The 20,793-nt window shown below is 39.5% G+C and overlaps 1 protein-coding gene across 2 annotated transcripts in view; it reads left to right on the forward strand.

Annotated features, from left to right (window-relative positions):
* LOC137190936 (raftlin-like) overlaps window positions 1-20,793 on the forward strand; it is a 105,372-nt gene that overhangs the window by 52,571 nt on the left and 32,008 nt on the right. The window contains exons 4-6 of one of the 2 annotated variants that reach the window (XM_067600677.1): window positions 850-958; window positions 7,608-8,091; window positions 17,038-17,241. In XM_067600677.1, coding sequence (XP_067456778.1) covers window positions 850-958; window positions 7,608-8,091; window positions 17,038-17,241 — 797 coding nt within the window. Of the gene's footprint in view, window positions 1-849; window positions 959-7,604; window positions 8,092-17,037; window positions 17,242-20,793 lie in introns of both variants that reach the window. The other variant, XM_067600676.1, reaches the window with a different exon arrangement.

Below are 20,793 nucleotides of genomic sequence, written 5' to 3' on the forward strand. Positions count from 1 at the left end.
GGACCACACACACACACATGTTCACTCAAAGGGAGCCTTTGCATGAACTGGGAAACTGCATGCACAGGCTTTAATACACACATCAGCATGTATACACGCATCTCTTACCCTCCTTCTCATCAGGTGTCCGTGTAAAGCCAGAGCTCACGCAGAGCATACGCATTCCTCACACACAAACACACACACACACACACGCACACCTACAGTACAGCATATGCACTCAGACTCTGTTGTACACTGAGGAAAAGGGCGTGTGGAGCTTCTTCGCCTTGTCAACAGGATGAGGAGCAGGGAGATGGAAGCTGGGGCATTAGTCTCCTCAGGGCTAGCTCTGGGATTTCCTCCAGAGGATAGAATAGGAAAATACAACACCATATAAATAGATTCTCCCTGCTCAAAATACTGATATGGCCTCAGCGGGGAGGGTTGAGGTGTGGGGGGGGGGGGGGGGGGGAGATGAGATTTGCATTGAATTTCCTGCTTTCTGTTTCTCCCCATGTGTTTTCTTTCATCCATGTGGATCTTTGCCTCACTTAAGTGTTTTATTGTATTTTTCTCTCGTCCCCCACCGGGCAACAATAACATTAACAAAGCTTCTTGATGCAGTGTAATTTGTTGATAGGGGGTTATTTTTGTATTAGAAATTTGGTGTTTTGGTCTCTTAATAGCAGCATATCTGTGGATGTTTTATGTCTGTAATTTTATAATTTTAGGCTGTTTGTGAATGTGTGTTTGTATGTGTGTGACTGTAAGGGTACCCTCATGTATAGTGAGCGTTTGTCCAGGAGGCTGACTGGCTGAAAGGCTGAAAATCATTGTCCTCTCTCTCCCCCACTGTGGTGCCTGCAGGGTGGAAAGGAGCCAGCCGGTCTGCCCAACGTACAAACTACAGCTGGAAGAATGTCTGTCTGCCGAGCAGGTGCCCACCCCAGAGCTCATCCAGGGCTACGTCAAGAAGGTAGGGCTGCTTTACAAATGCCAAGCTGAAGGTTTTGTCAGGTTGAGCCCAGCTGGAAGGAGGGATGCAGGGAGGAAAGGGGACTGGGAGATACAGAAGGAGGGAGGCAGAGAAACTGTAGTGGCTGTTATTCGATGTACACAGCTAGCTGCATATTCAAACAACAAATATTGAGTCGGAGAGCCTAAGCAGACATTGAAGAATGTGAAAGAATGATGTCTCAGGACTCCAACTTCCAGATTGGTTTTGTTCAGCATGTCGCCGTGTCTAAAGGTTCTCAGAATACAATGTTTGAATGTTTACAACTGTATTTTAGTGAATCAAACACTTCGCTAAACCTGCAAGCAAGCACACCGCTGACAGGTTGAAGCCTTTTAATAGCAGATTGTCACAAAATGCTTGGAGCGTAGTTGCCAATGGAGTATACAACATGTTGGAGTGTTGGAGGAGTGACAATAGAATGTTTTCTGTAGTTGCCACTTTTTCTTTGAAAATAAAAATATAAAGAAAACTTGGTAGTGGTGTGTGTATTTCAGAGGATGCCAGGTATAATACAGTTGTAAAGCTCCTACTATTACTACCAGACATGTGCTTGAGGTGGATTATGATTTATTTCCTCTTTGTCCACTTGAGCCAAAGTAACTAAGACAGTGTCAACTTAGTCACCCAAAAGCTAAATCAATAAGTAGCATTGGTGGGAAGTAACTAAGTATATTTATGTATATTTAAGTACAATTTTGAGGTACTTTTTTATGCAATTTTATACTGTACCTCTACTCCACGAAATATCATAGTTTTTACTCCACTACATTTAAGGGACAGCTGGGGTTACATTAAGATTTTACATAAAAAAACACATGATAAGGTTATAAAATATAATACATTGTTGAATATTAAACTAGTGGTTCTCAAGTTTTTTGTCTTGTGACCACAAAAGAGCAATGTCAAGTTGGCTCCTTGTCATGTTTCAAATGTCTCTAAGTTGTTAACGGCTCAACCAAAACCCTCTAATTAAAATAACTGGTCAACACCTAAAGATGTCAAATAACACACACACACAAAACCAATACAAATGTGTATAACAGATTTTTTGTTTTTTATTCTTCCCTCTAACATGTCATGACTCCTCAGATTTATCATTTGACCTTTTGAAAGGGGCCCACTGTGAACTCATTAGGTAGTCAGATCAGTCAGATAAACTAGCTGCAACTCGAGCAGCTGCAACAGTAAAATGCTGCTTATACACTGATGCATTATTGCAGTATTATCAATCTAATGTCATGTACTCCAACACTCACAGGGGTCATTTTTCTGCAGAGGGAGCACTATTCCTTTAAATACATTTAGCTGATAAGACTTTACCTAAGTAAGATTTTGAAGTATTTTTGCATTCATGTATTGGTACTTTTATTCACCTAAAGTATTAGAATAGTTCATCCAGCACTGACAAACAGTTTTGTCATGGCAGCACCCAGTATTTCCACATTTCCACATTTGTCAGTTTAGTGTCTAACTAGCAACAGTTTTTCATGAATGTCATGGTTTCAAACTCAGGCAGGGCAGCATGAAGTGAGACGCTGTAGTCCTGGTTACCGGGCTCATTAGTGGAACAAGTGTTCAGAATAGAGGTCTTCATGGGTCTACATCCAATCCAAAACAGACTTGTGGAAACCTACCTGAGCCCTGAGACCTGATGCATATATAGTAGTAGGGGACCTGAGCACAGTCAGACCTGATCATCTGAAAGAGAGGACACTAAAACCAGCAGTAGCACGATGCTCTACCAGTTAACAAACAGCCGTGGTCTACTGAGAGCAGCAATACGTGTTATTTTTTTTGCACTTCACAGTTCACAACCTCCATCTCACTTCAAAAGAACAAAATTTTTCTCCTGCTATAATTATGATGCACTGTAAGCTGATAGCGAGTCCTCTCGGTTTTCATATTGTAACCATGACGATGAAACTCCCCTAACCTTAACAAGGTGGTAATTTTAACCAAAATCATGGTTTTTCCCTAAACCTAACCAAGTCGTTTTTGTGCCAAAACCACAATACAACATATTAATTTTGCACCAGTTACAGTTTTATAAGGCACAGACTAATGATTACATCTGCTGATAGAGGCGTCACATCAGAAAACACTTGTCGTTCTTGACTTCATTGTATTTCAACAATGTATTCTGTCATTTAATTTGGAGGACTTGTTGAATTAGATTGAATATAATTTGGACCTCGGTCACGGATACAACTATAGGAACTAAGTGGACCTTTAACCTCTAATTAAGATCCTTGATTTAAGTGAGAGTAGCAAAGCAGCAATTTAAAATACTTCGTATTGAATTCAATTATATATATAAGTAAGTAAGTAAGTAAAGTTTATTTAATATAGCACCTGTCACAGAGCAGGTGAGGACAGAGCGAGAAGTAAGACCATAAAAATAGTACAATATAAGATACAATAAAAGAAAACAAGCAATAAAACATAAGCAACAACATACCTTAAAAACACACAAAATACAAACACTAGACATGAGTGTTGTTTAGCTGTTTTTTAAAGGCATCAAAAGAGACTGCAGATCGTATGTCTATAGGAAGAGCATTTTTGGGAAGGGATGAGTCATGGTTAGTTTTTTTCAGAAGAGAAATATTAAGTATTACCTGCAAAATTAGTGATGCATTAATGTTAAGCAGTATTTTAGTGTTAAAGTGGAATTAAATGTAACTATTGTGTATGCTGTTGGGTATAATCTATGCCATGTATCATATTTTACAATGTTTTGCACGTAATTTTAATTTTTAATAAAGTAACTTTAGCTATCAGATACTGCAAATGTAATGGAGTAAAAAGTGCAATATTTTCCTTTGTGGAAAAGAAATGTAAAGTTGCACAAAATGAGCGAGAAGTACAAGTACCTACAAATAGTAGTAATTTAACCATAGACTGTATATAAAGATGGATGTAGCAAAGTGTGAAGGGGAGTTATTTGGAGCCAGGGATGTTTTGGAGCCTTTAGATATTTCCACATTGGCTTCAGCCTCAAGCCGTCGTAGTTGCTGTTTGAATTTACCTGTATTATTTCAAATCACATAATCCAAAAATCTCCCTTATCTTCATTTTAGTTTTCAGAATCCGTCTCACAGATATCACACAATGTGAAAATCTAGTACTTGATTCATATGCAGTTAAGCATCAAACAGAAGCCGCACATTTACTGATCTAATAATCAACAGGCTCTGTAGCATATGTCTCTATTATGAATGCACCGCAGTAGAAAGCCTGTTAGAAACAGCACTTCAGAAGACATATATATATATATATATATACATATATATATATATATATATATATATATATATATATATGATGTTAATCCTTTTTATCTTTCCTTTAGCTGTATATGTTTTAGGACTCAGTCTTGATGTTCTTTATGTTTTTAACTGTTGTCTACAAAATGAATTGCCCCAGTGGGAATAATAGATTTCTACTCTTCTCTGATCCTCTGTTGTGAGCTGGTTACACTGCGTCGTCATGATTCAACCCCTCCTGCCTAATCTGTATATTATAGACCGTTATGATGGCCTTTGAAGCCTCGCTCCTGAACCTTTCTGTACATTTTGCCCTTTGATTAGTCATGCAACCGCAGTCCTGTAGGACCTCATTACTGTTGGTTATCATTTTAATCTACTGAGCTGCTACAGGCTTGCTGGAGGAGGAGGAGGAGGAGGAGGAGGAGGAGGCCATGCTGGAAATCTATTAAAGGGAAGTGGACATGGATGAGCGGTAGAGGAGTGAGCAGAGAAGTCCATTTCCGTTCAGCTCTCTCTCTCTTGGATGCTGTTTCTCTCCCTGTTTCTTCTCTTCATATCCTTTTTTTCTCTCATTTTCTTTCCTTTCACTGTCTCACTGTCTCAATCTCTGTTGTTTTCCGTACGCCACTCTTCCTGTCATCTCTTCTCTTCCTCTCTCTGCCTTGTTCAATCTCTTTCTCCGCGGTTTTCATCTTGACCTTCAGACACCTCCTCCTGGTGCCACTTTAATAACTTTTGGGAGAAATAGGAAATGTGGTCTCAAGTCAAAATTGAAATGTTTTTTTTTTTTTCCTGCTGCAGGCTGTTGATATTCTGGTGCCAGAATAAGGGAAGCTAGAATATTTTTCATTAAGTTTGTACATGGCATCATTTTGGTTAATGAAGAGAAATTGTGATGTGATGCAAAGTTTCCCTTTTGACCTCAAAACCTAATTTATCTGACCAGAGGCGAAGCAACTTGTCTTTTAAATTGAGAACTTTAAAAGAATTTTTTGAGCATTTATACAGTATGTGTTTACCCTTCATCTACTCTGTGTTAACACTGTAGACAGTGTATTACAATAGATCCCAATAGCGTCTAAGTCACATGACTCTTAAGTAGCTGCAACTAAGAATTATTCTTATTTCCGATTAATCTTTCAACATCCACTTTTCTCCTTTTGTTTCTCTTTAAGTAGCTTTATTAAAGTTGTCATAACCTCCACTGTCTGACAGCATAGTAATGTATCATCTTGTTCCAGCTTTTAATTTTAGTTAGTTTACATTGAGGCAAAAACTCAAACACAAGACCATATATTTCAAACGGCTGCATTATTCTATCAGTTAGTAATATTCTAGATGTTTTGTTCTTCATTAAGTCCGCCGCTTTGGTCCGGACTGAAACATCTCATAAAACTTTGTGCATGTCCCCCTGAGGATGATTTGTAATGACTTTGATGATCCCCTGACTTTTCCTTTTGCACCACCATCAGGTTGACATTTCTACATCTACATTGTAGTAAATGTTAGCATGCTAACGTTAACGTTTTAACGTTAACTGCTAAACATCAGCATGTTAGCATGCCAGCATTATCATTTAGCTCAAAGCACCACTGTGCCTACAGTAAGAAGAGCCTCAACATAGCTGTAGGCTCTTATTCTTGTTCAATAATACAGAGAAAAGCAAAAAAATCCTCACATTTTATAAGCTATACAACTAGCAAATGTTTGGAATTTCTGCTCAATAAATGACATGACTGATCAATTATCAGAATTGTTGTCCATTAATTTTGTGTTGGTTAGCTAATCTACTAACATTTTAATGATTTAAATAGTTAATAACCTGTTTACATTTAATTCATCTGAAAGTAAAAAGGGAAACCTAGTTGTTTGTGAATATGAAACCATGTTCGGCTCTACGTTTGACATCGCACTTACATATTTCGTGTTTTTATTCTCATTTTTTATACACCCATATTTGTCATTTATCTACAATCTTGATATAAATCATGATGTTGGACCGTTATCAGGATGTTTCTGGAAAAAGAAGTCTAATCTGAATGGTTCTACTCTGTCAAACAAGGGGTTTAATAAAATGATAATAATAATCATAACAATGGTACTGAAAATAAATTCATCATTACAGCCCACAATCTCAATCTACTTGTGCTATCAACTGCACCAACATTAGACAGTCGAAGCCATTCATCTCTCTCTCACTGACTGCCTGCATTACCATTAAATGAGATACAACAGTTGCTCCCTTTTATCTCAGCAATTCCATTTCAACATATTGGTATGGGGAATATGATGTGGAAGCACCCAGAGAGCGTTCACTGATATTAAACAATATGGCTGGAAACAATGTGACTGTTTTCCAATTTAATTTCATAGTGAATAACCTGCAATTTGATTTGATTTTTATTCTTTTCCCCTCACTGTGGCTCAAGATAGAGACGGGTGCCGCCTTAGCTTGGGTGGGTGGGTGGGTGGGTGGTTTGGCGGCAGGGTTGTTTGGCGGCGTGGGGGGGGCAGAAATGGAGAATGGCATCATTAACATTCTCTGACAGTTAACGTTTCAATCTCGCTCCGTGGCAGAATCCCAATATTGACATAAAATGCCAGATGACAATAAGACAGAGGGAGAAAAAATGGGAGCGCTGGATTTGGGACTCGGCCCGGGCCTGGGTTGTGGTCGCTCCAGTCTAATCAACAACTGTGTGATTGGAGAAGCTGCTGAAAAGGAACGGGCAGAAAATAGGGGTTGGTTGAGGGAAGAAAAAACAAAGATCCAAGATGCACACCGTGAAAAGTGTTGAGGGAAAAACAATTCCATATCAAGATAATTGATTTCGAACTAATTCTTAAAGTTTGGTTTCAATTTGAGATCTGTTGGGAAATAACTTTCTGCATATGTTTTGCTTCATAGGTCGTCATTTTGCATCTTGTTTTTACATTTTTGGCTGAAGCTTGAAACCCAAAACTAATGAGTGCAACAACAGCTTCACATGCAAAAGCACATGCAGTCAAATCTAGAGCCGCAGCTAACAATTATTTTGATTATCGGTTCTCTGCCATACACTTTCAGGACTAATCATTTAGCCAATTAAATTGGCTAAAAGTAGTACCCATTACATTTTCTCAGAGCCCAAGGTAACATTGTGAAGTTGTTTGTTTTGTCTGAGCAACATTCCCAAATTCAAAAATATTCAATTTACTATCATATATGACAAAGAAAAGTGGATGAATGACAGAGAATGTTTGGCATTTTGCAAATTAGCAGCAGCTGTGTCAGTAGCATTTGTTGCTGTCTTTCTATCTTTTAATTATTAAAATTTTTCCCATGTTTCCAACAGCAGATCCAGGATGCTGCTGACCAGGGGGTGATGTTCGTGGGATTTGTCCAGGAACCGTACGGGGCGCCGTGCACCACGATCAGAGAACCAGACACCCCCTCCCTCTCCCTGCACTCCAGCCCCAGCTCTGTGCTCGGTTCCCTGGGCAGCTGCAGCCCCTCGAACCCCTCAAGCCCCACGAATCACGCAGTACCTTCAGCTCAAGAGGATGCAGCGGACAAAGAGGGGAACAAGGAAGCCTCATGTGAGGCAGGGGTAGAAGCACCGGGTGAAGAGAAGAACGCAAGTGGGAACACTGGGAATCATTCAGGGAGCGGAAAGGAGGGCAGTCAGGTCGAGGCCTCGCCTGCAGCGTCTCCAATATCAGAGGGAGATCTGGAGCGCAGTGAGGAGCTGACAGAGGAGGAGTCGCCGTGTCACAATAACAACAAAGACGCTGGCACAGAGACAAAGGAGAGGCCGAGATACCGCCTGCGGAGAGGCGATGGTGAGTGGTCTCCATGGTTACAACAATCATAAACTAAAAACGATGTGTTAAGCAAAAAAACATGTAAATTAGGACTGTAAAGCTTGTACACGCGGGGAAAAAATTGGGTTTGGGGGAAAAATGGGGACAAACAGTAGTTCTAACAGTAGGTGACAAATTAAAAAATAATTGGGTAGTGGTAGTGGCTTGTGTCTGTCAAGTGTGATGTAGGTCACCACTAGTTTGATTTTCACAAAATTAATGACTATGTTAACATATTTTTCAAGCCCATATGCCGTTTTTCTTTTTTAGTTGTTTAGTCTGTTCATATTGGTTGCGTGTTGCTATCCTTCCACTGCAGCTCATTTCAGAAACACACTGAAGCACAAAGAAGGGAATTTTATTCTAAAAAAGATGATTCCCACTTGATTTGTCTAACTCAGCAGACAGCAGAACCTTCACACATTTGCTTCGACCAAACTTTAAAATGCATTTTTGTGCAGAACAAGGACATTAAAACCACATGAGGAATGGATCATTTCACAGCCAGTATGTAGAGGAGGAACAATTTCAGCGACCAAAAACTATTTGATTGTACTCATGGGTATGTGAGTGTTGTCTTAAGGCTTTCAAAAAAATGTGGACTTCACCTTTAAGGGGGTGATTTTTGCATTTTGTTCGAAGTTTTAACATATTTCACTTATCTGCCAGTTTGTAGTACCTGAGGCATTTTATTCTTTTACTCAAACACACCACTGATCCAATTTTTATAAAACTTAAAGGGAGGGAAAACTCATGTACTGTAGGCCAGGGGTTCTCAACCCTTTGTAACTTAAGGCCTGTTTCTGATTGTTAAAAATTTCCAAGGAGCACCTTCCTAAATAAATGAGAAAAAAACATAACATGACAAAAAGGAGAAAAAATAAACAGGGCTGTAAATATGTGTTATGCCACTGTCAGCTGTAATGACCAAAACAAATATTCTGCTTACCCTCAGCGAGGCACTTTGGCTTGCTTCTGGGAAATAATGAGATCAAGTCATGGTGGGATTGGCGAGAGGCTTACACGCAAAGTAGCATTCAAAGTCGCTTTCAGTTTGTTCCTTGCCTTTTATTTTGTCACAATGGAAAACCCTGACTCACAAAAAATAGGTGGTGGTAAAAGGCAACGGAAATTTGATTGCCCGTTTTAACAGAGAAGGTTACTGACTGGCAGCCGGTATCTAGAATAAAGTGAGGTCAACTTGTGTGAGCTGAAGCTTCAGGCTGCTGTCTGCTAATAGTTCCATCAGTTCGTTCTCCATCACAGTGGACAGAGCCATGTTTCCTGAGGCAGGATCCACAGAGAGAGCTAGCTAGCGAGCTAACAGTGGCAAAACACGTTTGTCTCTATCTGATGATGTGTTGTGATTGGCGTGGTGATATTAAAACGTGACTGGTCATTGAAATTATGCGTTGTTTTTTGACATCTGGATGAACAGACCCTTTAAGGGAAGTTACACTAATTGGCCCATTGAGGTCGCTATAATTAAATGTCACAATTTCAAACTTCACAAGGCTTTAAAACAAGACGAGACTCCAAATGACACGAGACCTGCTACTGCAACACAAATCCAGCTATCCTTACAAATTACACAGAAAGGTGTAATGAGAGAATGATAATTAAGATAATTAAAGGTCAAAACTGCACCACCACAGGCTCAATGCTAATGTAATTTAAACTGGTGCTCAAGACCCTTGCATCATTCGTGGGCGTTGAATGAATGTTGTCTCATCATTTAACAATTCCCAAGTAGTCGAGTCAAGTCAAATCAAGTTATTTTTCTTCGTATAGCCCAATCACAAATTTGCCTCATGCAAAATTCAGATAGGACCTGGGTCACGCAGCTCTTTTTGTGCTTCATTTTTATATACAGTCACACCTGTGAGATCCCTCATCAAACTACAGTTTAGTACTCGTCCCAGAGCACCTGGAGCAGTCGGGGGTTAAATCATGCAGTCAAAGCCATTAAATGTGATCTGTAGCTGTTTGTGTCACACATTCACAGAGATTCAAGCTGACAGCTTCTAATCTTTAGCCAATATCTGTCTACATACAGTATCAGTGTAACTTGGTGTTTTGGTTTCATTTGAAGCCATACCTTTTGGCTGTTTAACTAAAGAACAGCGTGGGGCCATAGATCCCTCTTGAAACACTTGGCAACTGTGGAGGTGTCATTTCCTGCTATTGCCTCAACGTTACACAACAATGTGCTGCCTTGGGATATAATCCTCTCTATCCGTTACACAAAGGGAATCGTCTTATAGCTGTGGCGCATACAAATTCACACTCACACTCAGCTGATGAAGCAGAGAGTCTATGAAATTCACCACAATGTCAGGTTTTTTCGTAGGCTGCACATTTTCATGGCTCGTTTCCTGTCTACCCAGAAAGTGAGCCATACGTAGCTACACCTCTGAGTTATTCATGACAGCCCCCTTTTCTGTGGATATCTAGATGAAATTAGCACAGACATTTATAGTTTCGGCTTTATTTGAGCATTTCGGATTAACAGATGGAGACACCCACTACTATCACCCTATAGTCTTTCCTCCTCTCACAGAGCCTATTTGTGATATGTGTCAGTGCAATATGCAAACAGTGCATTAGACACACGTCCCAGTGGGAGTGTTAGCGTGTGTGTGTTTATACTGTATATTTGTATGTACAGTGTGCACTGCGGTTAGCTTCAAAGTGCCTAATATTAGGTGTTGCATAATGAATGTGGTCTTTTGTGTGCAGATGCTTATGTGCTTTTGTTTGCACCTGTGTTTATATGTGGATGTGTGCGGTAACTCACTCTTGGCATCACAGCAGACCACAGCCCACTGGTCCATCTGGGCTTCCCAACAGTGCATTTTGCAGTAAGATAATCCCCCACTGCCTCGTCCTCTACCTCCCTCTGCTTCACAGCTCTCTCTACCCCCACCTTCATCCCCCTGAATCTTTGTGACAACGCCAACAGCGCCGGTGTAGCAGCCAGCCGGGGTGGTGGGAGAGCCTGCCAAGCTCCCATGTCCCTCTCTACTAATGCCCAGTCTGCCGAGGAGGCCCAAGAGTCTCGGCTGCTGCTGGCTTGTCCGCGCTAATCCTCAGATCTTGAGGTGAATGCCGTGCAAGTGTTGGCAGTGAAGTTGGCAAATGTCTGTGGCTTACAGTCGAAAGAGGAACACCATCCCTGAGACTGAAGCTCTGATAGACACAGAGCTCATAAGGTTTGGATGTTCAAATGCTTGGATGGTTTGAGGGAAAGGGATTCTGGGGGAAGAGTGAATTGAAAGGAAAGTGTAGCATGGTAGTGACAGCTGTACAAGCATGTTTATCTCCTAAAAATTACTTTCATATACGATTAAATTGCATTTGCAAAAACATTTTGTGGGAAATGTAATGCCTCCCAGATTATGTTTTTAGCTATGCTGGCAGCATGGCTCTAAGGATGGCGAGGCCGATCAGTCATTCAATCCACCACTTTGGTCCAGACTGAATCTTAATGACTTTGATGATCCAATAACTTTTCTTGCGCCACCACCAGCAGGTCAAAGTTTTCATTTATCTTGACAAATGGATTGGCATAAAACTGTGTGGAGAATATAAAGCGTGAAAAGGCCTGATCATATATGGTGATGGGTGAAATCCGAGTTTGAGCAATAAATCAAAGTGAACATGGTAAACATTATACATGCTAAACATCATTATGTTGGTATTGTCATCATGAGCGTGTTATCATGCTGACATTAGCATACGTACACCACATGTGTGCAGTATAAGGATGTCACATTTTCTGGATTGTGAAGAAAAAACTAAGCATAACTGAAGCAATAATTTCCTTTCACTTGTATCTGGCAATGAAAAAAAAACATGTGCAATCAAAAACAAGTGTTTTAGTGCTTAAAATATCTGTCTTGATAAAAATGCATTGATTGAATTTCTTGTCATGATAAGTTAACAAAGCTGCAAACACATGCAGAGCTTTAAACAAACAACATGAAATTAAATATGGAGCTTTATAATCCTGACTCATATCTTTATGAATCTTCAACATCTTAGTCAAAGTACAGAGGGAGTCTTTTCAGCTGCTCGGTTTCATCCTTGAGATCAGTGTTATCTCAGTTCTGATGGGATGAGTGTCCAGCTTTAGATTATGGAAACAGACGTTGAAATGATGACGTGTCGTGTTGGAAAGCCACGCCGCTATAAGATCATGGCAGGGTTGCTGCCGTTGACCTCGTCATTTGGAGAGCTGCTCTCCCATCAGATAAACTTTTGAAGCAACATGCTTTCAAAGTCCTAACAACACTCATGCGCTCATTTTCTTGTTAGCTGGCCTGCCAACGACAACGAGAGTCAGGTTAACTGCGCAGACTATTCTGAGAGGCTTAGCTGTCGTCTGTTGATGTAATGAATTTATGCGATTAGGTTCAAAGGACATAGGCATGCTCCTCCGTGTGTATGTCTTTGTGTGTGTCCGACACGAGGATACTCAAATATAGCGATAAATATTAAATTACAGAGGCATTAAGTCATATTTTACTGCCTCATAGCACAAAAAGAGCCATAATATTTATTTTGTCTTTATCTGTTCACATAATTGAAATACCATGGTAAAATAAAACATACAATTTAATTTAGGACTATTGATCAGGACCAATTACTTTGCCACATGGTGACATTTCGGCTTTCAGATCTTGTTTGTGCTCTAAAGCCAAAAAGCAAATGACACTGTGGTATTATTACCACTGTTTCTTGATAAAATATCACGTGTTCAGCAGATCTATGCTCTGAAAGATACTGTGGCTTATTTTGTTTCTATAATATGTTTTCTTGTTTCTTCTTCGTTTACGGGCTTCCGTAGCACAAGTGAATGGGGTTGGGGAGAGTTTGGCAAAAGATTTATGTTGCTTTTTATGTTGGTTATTAATAGAGACTGTTAAGGATCAAAGATGTCATAACCTTGTGTTCTTCCTGATGATAAAGTATCTGCTCTTCTGCAGTTTGCACCGGTTTTCTCATGCAATTGTAAGATAATTCCGTAATATCTCAAGCTTGTCATGAACTGGTGGGTCTCTGGTTTGAGTACTTGCTGGTCTATTTATCATCTGTCTGTCTGTAATCACATAATTTTTAATATCATTTTATGAATTCTGCACAATTTTGTTGTCTAAATTAATGCCACAAAAGCAATTACAAATCCTACATACAGATTGTATAGACTGATGACGACCATGACATCACCCAATAGTTTGTGGACTCCCGTTTTGAAGCCTCAAGTTCAGCATTTTGACCGTTGCCATCTTGGATTTTTGGAGACAGAAATGACCATATTTGGAAAAGAGGGTGGAGCTGACCCTAATGCTAGCAGTAGCTACTAGCTTGGTTAATACAGTACATTTACAGTCTATTGTTAACTGTGATCATGTTAATGCTAATGCTAATTTTGGCTATCGAAAAACAGGCTTAAAACAAAATGTATTTGCTAGATAAAGTGAGCAGCTGACTCCTCAGAGGATCTTTTAGTACAACCGAACGCTGAACAAGACATAACCAACGCTGTATTGAAAAGGATTTGAAACGAACGATTAAAACCATAAACTCATTATGAAAGTGTTTACTGAGGTAATAAATCAAGTGAGAAGTAGGGTCATTTTCTCATAGACTTCTATACAGTCGGACTTCTTTTTGCAGTCAGTGGAGTCGCTCCGTATTGGCCACTAGAAAGAATGCAGGTTTAAGGCACTTCAGCAATGGCTTCACTTTAGAGACCTGGAGCTACCTGCTTGGTGCAGACATTTTTTCAGCTGAAACACAAAACGAACTGTTGTTTTTTAAATTCAAGTGAAAATCAATGATGCTTTCAGTGCTTTGACTTGTACTTTGCAGTGCATTTCAGCTGAAAACTATCTGCATACAAAAAATCATTTTGGAGAGATTTCTACCAAATCTTATATCTCCAAATTTCTTGAGTATGTGAGATGAAAACCACAGCTCCAGTTTGACTTTCTGTTATCTTAAAGTGCAGTGTGATGTGACATTAGATTATAGTTATACATATCAATATCAGAGAACAACAGAACAGTCTGTTTATCTTTATATTTAGATGATTCTCCCTCCAGCTTTGCCCTGCTGAAGGTGCCCTTAGGAAAGACACTTAATCCCTCCATGGCTCCAGTATATCTCCTGTGAACGGACCACCGCTGAAAAGATGTTTACAGACCAAGAGAGTCTTTCCTGACAAAAAATGAGTTGCCTTCCCCTCCACCTGAATGCCTTGGTGTCATAATCATGGTGTAATTAGACATTAATGTTAATGCTCAGGTATTAATACAGAAAATATCTAATATTGTGTGTAAGACAGAGGCCGGGTAGCAAGTTTCTTGCTAGTGGTTATCGTTTTTTGTCAAGCCGGTGTAAATGGCATATATCCGACCCTGTCTTTAACAGTCCCATCAGTAGCAATGGAATCATCTGTGTCAAATATGGTTTAATGCCATTACTTATCTAATTACAATGTGATTACACAAGATGAGAGCTGTGACCCAAAGCATTACTGCATGTGTAAATCAGTTTGACTGTATGGTGTTATTTTTCAAAGGCACTGAGATACAGAAAAGGATTCATGGGACAAACTGTAATGATACATCCTCTCAGTCTTTGCACATAAACTGTAAACCAGTTTATATGATACAAATCGCTGCAAAGTCATTCCCAGTGAGTGAATATGTTGTTTTGGCAAGTTAGAGGCATATTGTACAGTATGGGAAGTCATTATGTTGTCCAAGATTTGTTTGCCATATTGTCCTTGTTGTAATGTGGGTAACATGAGGAAGATGAGGGGAGGGTGTGTGAATATTCTTTCACTGTGACTTTTCTCAAGAGTGACAAATGACAAGATTTAGGGAATTTGGTGGCCAGCTGTCACATCAGTCAGACGAGCCAGACAAGAAATGGTTATAAATGATTCATTCTTCCTGGGTGTCTGTCGGACGGATGGACTGACAGAAGAACCAAAGTGACTGAGCCATGACTCCCTCACCACCACCCACCTCAATGTGCATGTGTGTGTGTGTGTGCATGTGCGTGTGTGTGGGTGTGTGTGGGTGGACGGGTGGGTGGGTGGCAGTGCCGCACATTCTGCTCATCCATCTGGTTCACTTGGGGAATGACAGTCCGACATTTGCATTCGAAAGAAAGGGGAAAATGTTAGCAGACTCCATTTGAATTGCTTTCCGCCTGATTCGAACCCCGCTCACATCTCACGTTTTGTGTTTCCTCAAAGCTAAGTAGAGCAAATATTTCACTCACTCACATCACAACAAATAAAACTCTTTCCACTTTGATTTAGTATGATATGAGCAGAGCAGTGACATACGTACTGTGGGCAAATTTCCAAGCCTGTTTCTGCCTCCTGAGGCCCTCTGCATTATGTATATTTCTGCTTGATGTAAACAACAGCTAGCTGGAGAGCTTTTAATGCATTATTCAAGGTTATACTATGAATTAACTCGGTTACAATAAAACGGTCCCTTTTAAGTTCTGCATCAGCAGAGTTACATCACTTCTGGAGAACATTAAAAGGAATCTGAGGATGACTTGTAGTTTGAATAGCATCAAATTGCTTTTGATTCTCTTCACGTTTGTTGTTGAAAAAGAACCAACTGAGGCAGCATCCTTGGAACAGATTTTCAGCGAATTTGTGAGTCCAGCTCGGGGCAACACAAATCTCATTTTGTATTACTTTTTCATTTCCCATATATTTTGCACCTGCCAGGTGGAACTTTTGTTCATGATATGATAATGATGGTGAAGTTTTTATCGTAGTGCCCTGCATACAAATGTGACCTGCCTGCATGGCCTTACAAAACACATGAAATTAATGTAAAGCAGATGCAGGATGCGGTCCATACATCTCTAAATTACACTGCAAAAAGCCCTAAAATTAAAGAATAACAGTTTCCTATCTCAGAAACTCTATGCCCTCTGCAATATTAATACACTGCAATTGTTGCATAGTTACAGTATAATAATTACATACAAGACAAATAAAGATAAAGACTAAATAGTCTGAAATCTTGACTTCATTTTCAAGGTTTTGAGATGAGGTTACACAAAAAACATCAAAGATAGAGAATTGAAAGTCAAGGTCAGATTTGTTGAAAGATATAATTGTTGTTCTAGTGTGTCCATACCAATGCTTTCCTGTTTTCTTTAACCATTTTCTTCAGCTCAGTTTCCATATTTTTTTTTTCCAGGGACCAACACAGACTGTCTTATTTAATTTTGAGCTGTTTTTATGTATTATCCATCTTTAATTGGAGACATTTCATCTCCTTCAGTAGCACATTTTTTCACAAGACAAGAAAATCTAACTGATTGAAAAAGGAAAAACACAAATTGGTATTTGCTGTTGACAGCTTATGAACAAGACCAGGGTGGCCAACTTTCCTTAGCCAAGAAGCTTGTTGACTGTCCACACATTGGCTGAGTTTCCCTGGTTGCTTATCAAGAAATAAATGTACTTCCAGTTGCTTATTACCACGTTGCTCACAGCATGGATGTGTGGTTAGAGTTGAAAAGTCACAGGAAAATAAATTTCTCCCAAAGTAAGAAACCCGTAAAGAGTGCTATCATAACTTAATATTGCAAATAGTTCATTGAATTGCAACAAAAGTTGTGTATTTAAAATCAAAACTCTGGTGTCTCTCAGCCAACTGTTTAGCATGCCATTTCTTATAACTTCTGGCAGCTGAAGAGAGGGAAAGTGCTCCTTCCAGACGGAGCCAAATCACTCTTTGGACTGTTGCCAATGTACAGCAGTAGTTCAATAATCATGCAGTAAAACATAGGACTTCCACAGAGCCTACATCTGTATTGTCACAACCCTTACTGAGTTAAATCAATGGCGGGGTTTTGTTTTGTGTTGTGTCTCAACAGGGGTGGAACTGCTCGCTTTGTACAACCACCCGCCGGTCCGAGAGGGCCAGGTGAAGTACTACACTGTCAAGGTGCCGCTGCGGGTTCAGAACTGTGACGAGGGGGTGAAAGGGGTGGAGGCCAACTGGCTGGATCACATGACTCAGCACTTCAACAATGGAGCCTCGCTGATCGATGGTTACTTCCACCTGGGCAATGTGAACGGTAAGGCTGCATGACTCGCTGTTACAGAGTTTTCTCAGGAAGACAATGTGGAATTAAATGTCTCATAATATCCACACATACTGTGTTTAGGTTACATCTCACATGCAATTAAAAAGCATTTGAATGTACACACAACACAAATAACAGTATAGTTTTATTGTCTTAAATATTACAGAATTGCTCTTCTTTAGATACTCAGATTATTACAATTATTAAAAGTGAAAACAGTTTCCAAACTGCCTCTTTTCTTTCACAGTATTATCAGTAACATTGTCAACATCAGGCAAATGCAAAATTCATGTTGACTTCTGCAAAATAGCAATACCTGAAGCAGGTAATGATGCACCTTGCTCCGTATCCCATTAATTATGCATTAGCTGGTATTCATCTTCCACCAGCCAACAATCAAAACATATTTGAATAACAATTATATGTATGTGACACCGATAATACTTCCTCTGTCTGTGTTAGGAAGTGGTTCAATCATGCATTATTCTGTACTGAAAACAGTGAATAACTGCAGAAGCTGTGGTTATCATAGGTTTGAATTTTAAAATTCCATTAAGCAATATTTTTGATATTAACTTTGAATAAGAAGACAAGATTTTTCTGTAATATGAAAAGGTTAACCAGTAGTGTCAGCCCCACAGAAAATCAACACCCAACTCTGCAGCTTTAGGCAGCTTTTAACCTATTTTATCTCATTGTTTTGGTCCGACAGCACTTGCCAACCCCACATATGAAACTCTACGCAGCCAAAATCACTATCTAACCAACATAGATAAGTTGGAAACAGAAGTATATGAGAGGATGGAGAAAAGAGTTCAGCACTTTGCAGTTAAAGAGCCAGATATTTTAGGTCTTTGATCCAGAGTTTATGGATCAAATTAAAGCTAGAAATCCAGTAAATACTGGACTTAACATTTATGAGGTGGCCCAAAACATGACTCTAATGGGATACTGATGTTGCTCTGTGTCTGCTGGATGTCTGAGGAGGCAGTTCTTTCCCAACTTATTAGCCGTAACAAATTGATAAGCCAATGATAAATCGGAGTTGTCTTTCTGTAAATATTTCTGCCCCATTTTCAGTGATCTCCCCGTCATATGAGAAGTGATAGCTCGACGTTTAGAGCATGACTCTTCCTCTACTAAGGTTTTAAGTTTGCAACCATTGCAGTTGTTATTATATTAGACACTAAATTGAACATCAGAATTTGGCTAGTCATCCACAATGGCTTTTTACATCAACTGCATCAGCTGAACACACAGTTAGAACTGGAATTACAGGGTTTTTCCAGTTTTTAAGAAAAAGATGGCACAAATGACAGAAGGATGGTTTCTATTTTCATTAATGTGATCCTGTGTTAGCGATGCCTCAAAAGCTGGAGTTCATGGAGTTGTTTGGTATCCTCTTTTAAACTATTTCCTGTTTGGGTTTTCCTCTTCCATCAGACCCCAGGGGCTCTGTGCTTCACTCTGACACTGGCGGAATAAGCCAGCTAGAGTAAATAAGAGTCATAATTCATTAATCTGGGAAAGTGAACGCCTCAGCAACTCTGAAACACAGATAATTAACCTGATAACAAATGAGTGCCTCCTTGCATATTTTATGTCCTGCGAATGAAGTAATGAAGTGTATTATTATGATTCAATTTTTTTTCTGCTCATTAGGATCCTCTAACATATTTTGCATTTTTCATGCACTGCTAAGATATGCGTCTCGCGAGCGGTGAAATTACTGGATAGGATAGCAAGCGGATCAGCCCCAGAATGAAACTCTCTCTGCCTTCACTGAGTTGTAGGACTGACTTCAGCTCACAGTTTAAACTCAACTACTTTAGAAAACAGACAACTTTACGGAGGTGAATTCTGTATTTTGTGGATTTTGGTCTTTTGAGAGCTGCTGGCAGTATGCCGTCAAAGCGACATCACATTTGTTGTTAGCAGCTAATTACATCAAACACCCATGCAGCGCAGGGCTTTAGAATCAGTATCCTTTCCTGTCGTCTCCATATTTAGCTTCTTCTTTGAGACGAGTTTCGTGATTCGTGATGAGATGCTTCGCACGATACAGGAAACCATCTCAACCTAATAAACATCAAGGACATGTTTGACAGCAAAACAATACACTAAAGGACATGAGCTGACAGAGACAGACGCATGAAGTTAGGTGGGAGATTGTTGTGACAGTGACAGCCTTGTTTTGAGGTACGGAGCGACCAGCGTGCTTCAGCTTGTCATGTTCTGACAGATACAGCTGCAGTGTAATGAGTGTAATTGTGCTTTTTTTCTAAGACTGACCTTCTTGCTGCTCTATTTTTTTAAACTTTTTTTTCCTGTTGTACTATTATTGTTTTTACATTAGTGCTTAACCAGAGGAGATGTTGCAGAGCCTGTCTACTAGACTGAAATATCTCAACAACTATTGGATGGATTGTCATGAAATTCAGTACAGACGTTCATGTTCCCCTCAAGATGAATTAATGACTTTGGTGACACCTTAACGTTTCCTCTAAACCAGAATTTTAATTTATCTGATTTGGTTTATGGCTAAATACCTCCAAAACTGATGACATTAACCTCAGCCTCTAATTAGCAAATGTTAGCATGCTAACATGCTAAACTATAATGGTGAACACGATAAACATTAGACCTGCTAAACATCAGCATGTTAGTATTATCACTGTGAGCATGTGAGCATGATGACATCACTGCTGTGGTTGTTTAGCAATGCTTCGCTGCAGGTTCTGTTATATCCGGGAGTTGGCTGATACATCTTCAACCTTTTTACTACTGAAGAGCCTCTGAGGTGCCTGAAGGAAGGGAGAACATGCTGGTCCTGGTTTGAACCAGAAACTCTCAGCTCAAAATCCTGCAAAACCTGCCTGATTGGAAAGTTTTAAGCAGTTGTAATGCTGTTGTAATCTGAGACAGATTATACATTTCAATTTGGCATCTTTGAAAATACAACAGATCTCCCATCAGTCATCCGGTGTTACATACAAAGAAGGGCTATTTCAGTGCCATCACTGTTGTGCTACACCACTGTGATCTTTGTTAAAGTCAACAGTAACCACGCCCAGTGTACCCAACAATTATTCATAATTGTGCTATTGTTATGCAAAGGACATAATTCAGCCATTGATTGAAATTAATTATCCATGCAGCTCTGAGCTTTTGAAGCAAAAAATTCCAAATAGTAACATAATTTATAATCAACTTGAAAGCACTCAGGGAGCTGCATACCTTAATCATAGGGGGTGAGAGGGTAATGAACAATGTGACTTAGTGGCCAGGGGTTCAATATTAATAAGAAACTAGTGATATTGGCATATCAGCATAGTGATATTTCAGTTTATAACCTTCATATAAAGCACTTTTTTCATTTTTATTTATGTGGTTTCATCGCACTGATCTTGATGCTTTCACCTGTCTTATGAAGTTCATCCATTTTTATATTTTTAAAAGATGAATTAACAAAGATTTATTCTCTTTTTAAAACCTTTTTAATACTTTTTAAACCCTAAATACATTTAAGAGATAACATTCCCT

This window comes from Thunnus thynnus, chromosome 10, assembly GCF_963924715.1.
Source record: "Thunnus thynnus chromosome 10, fThuThy2.1, whole genome shotgun sequence".
In the NCBI taxonomy this organism is placed as follows: domain Eukaryota; kingdom Metazoa; phylum Chordata; class Actinopteri; order Scombriformes; family Scombridae; genus Thunnus; species Thunnus thynnus.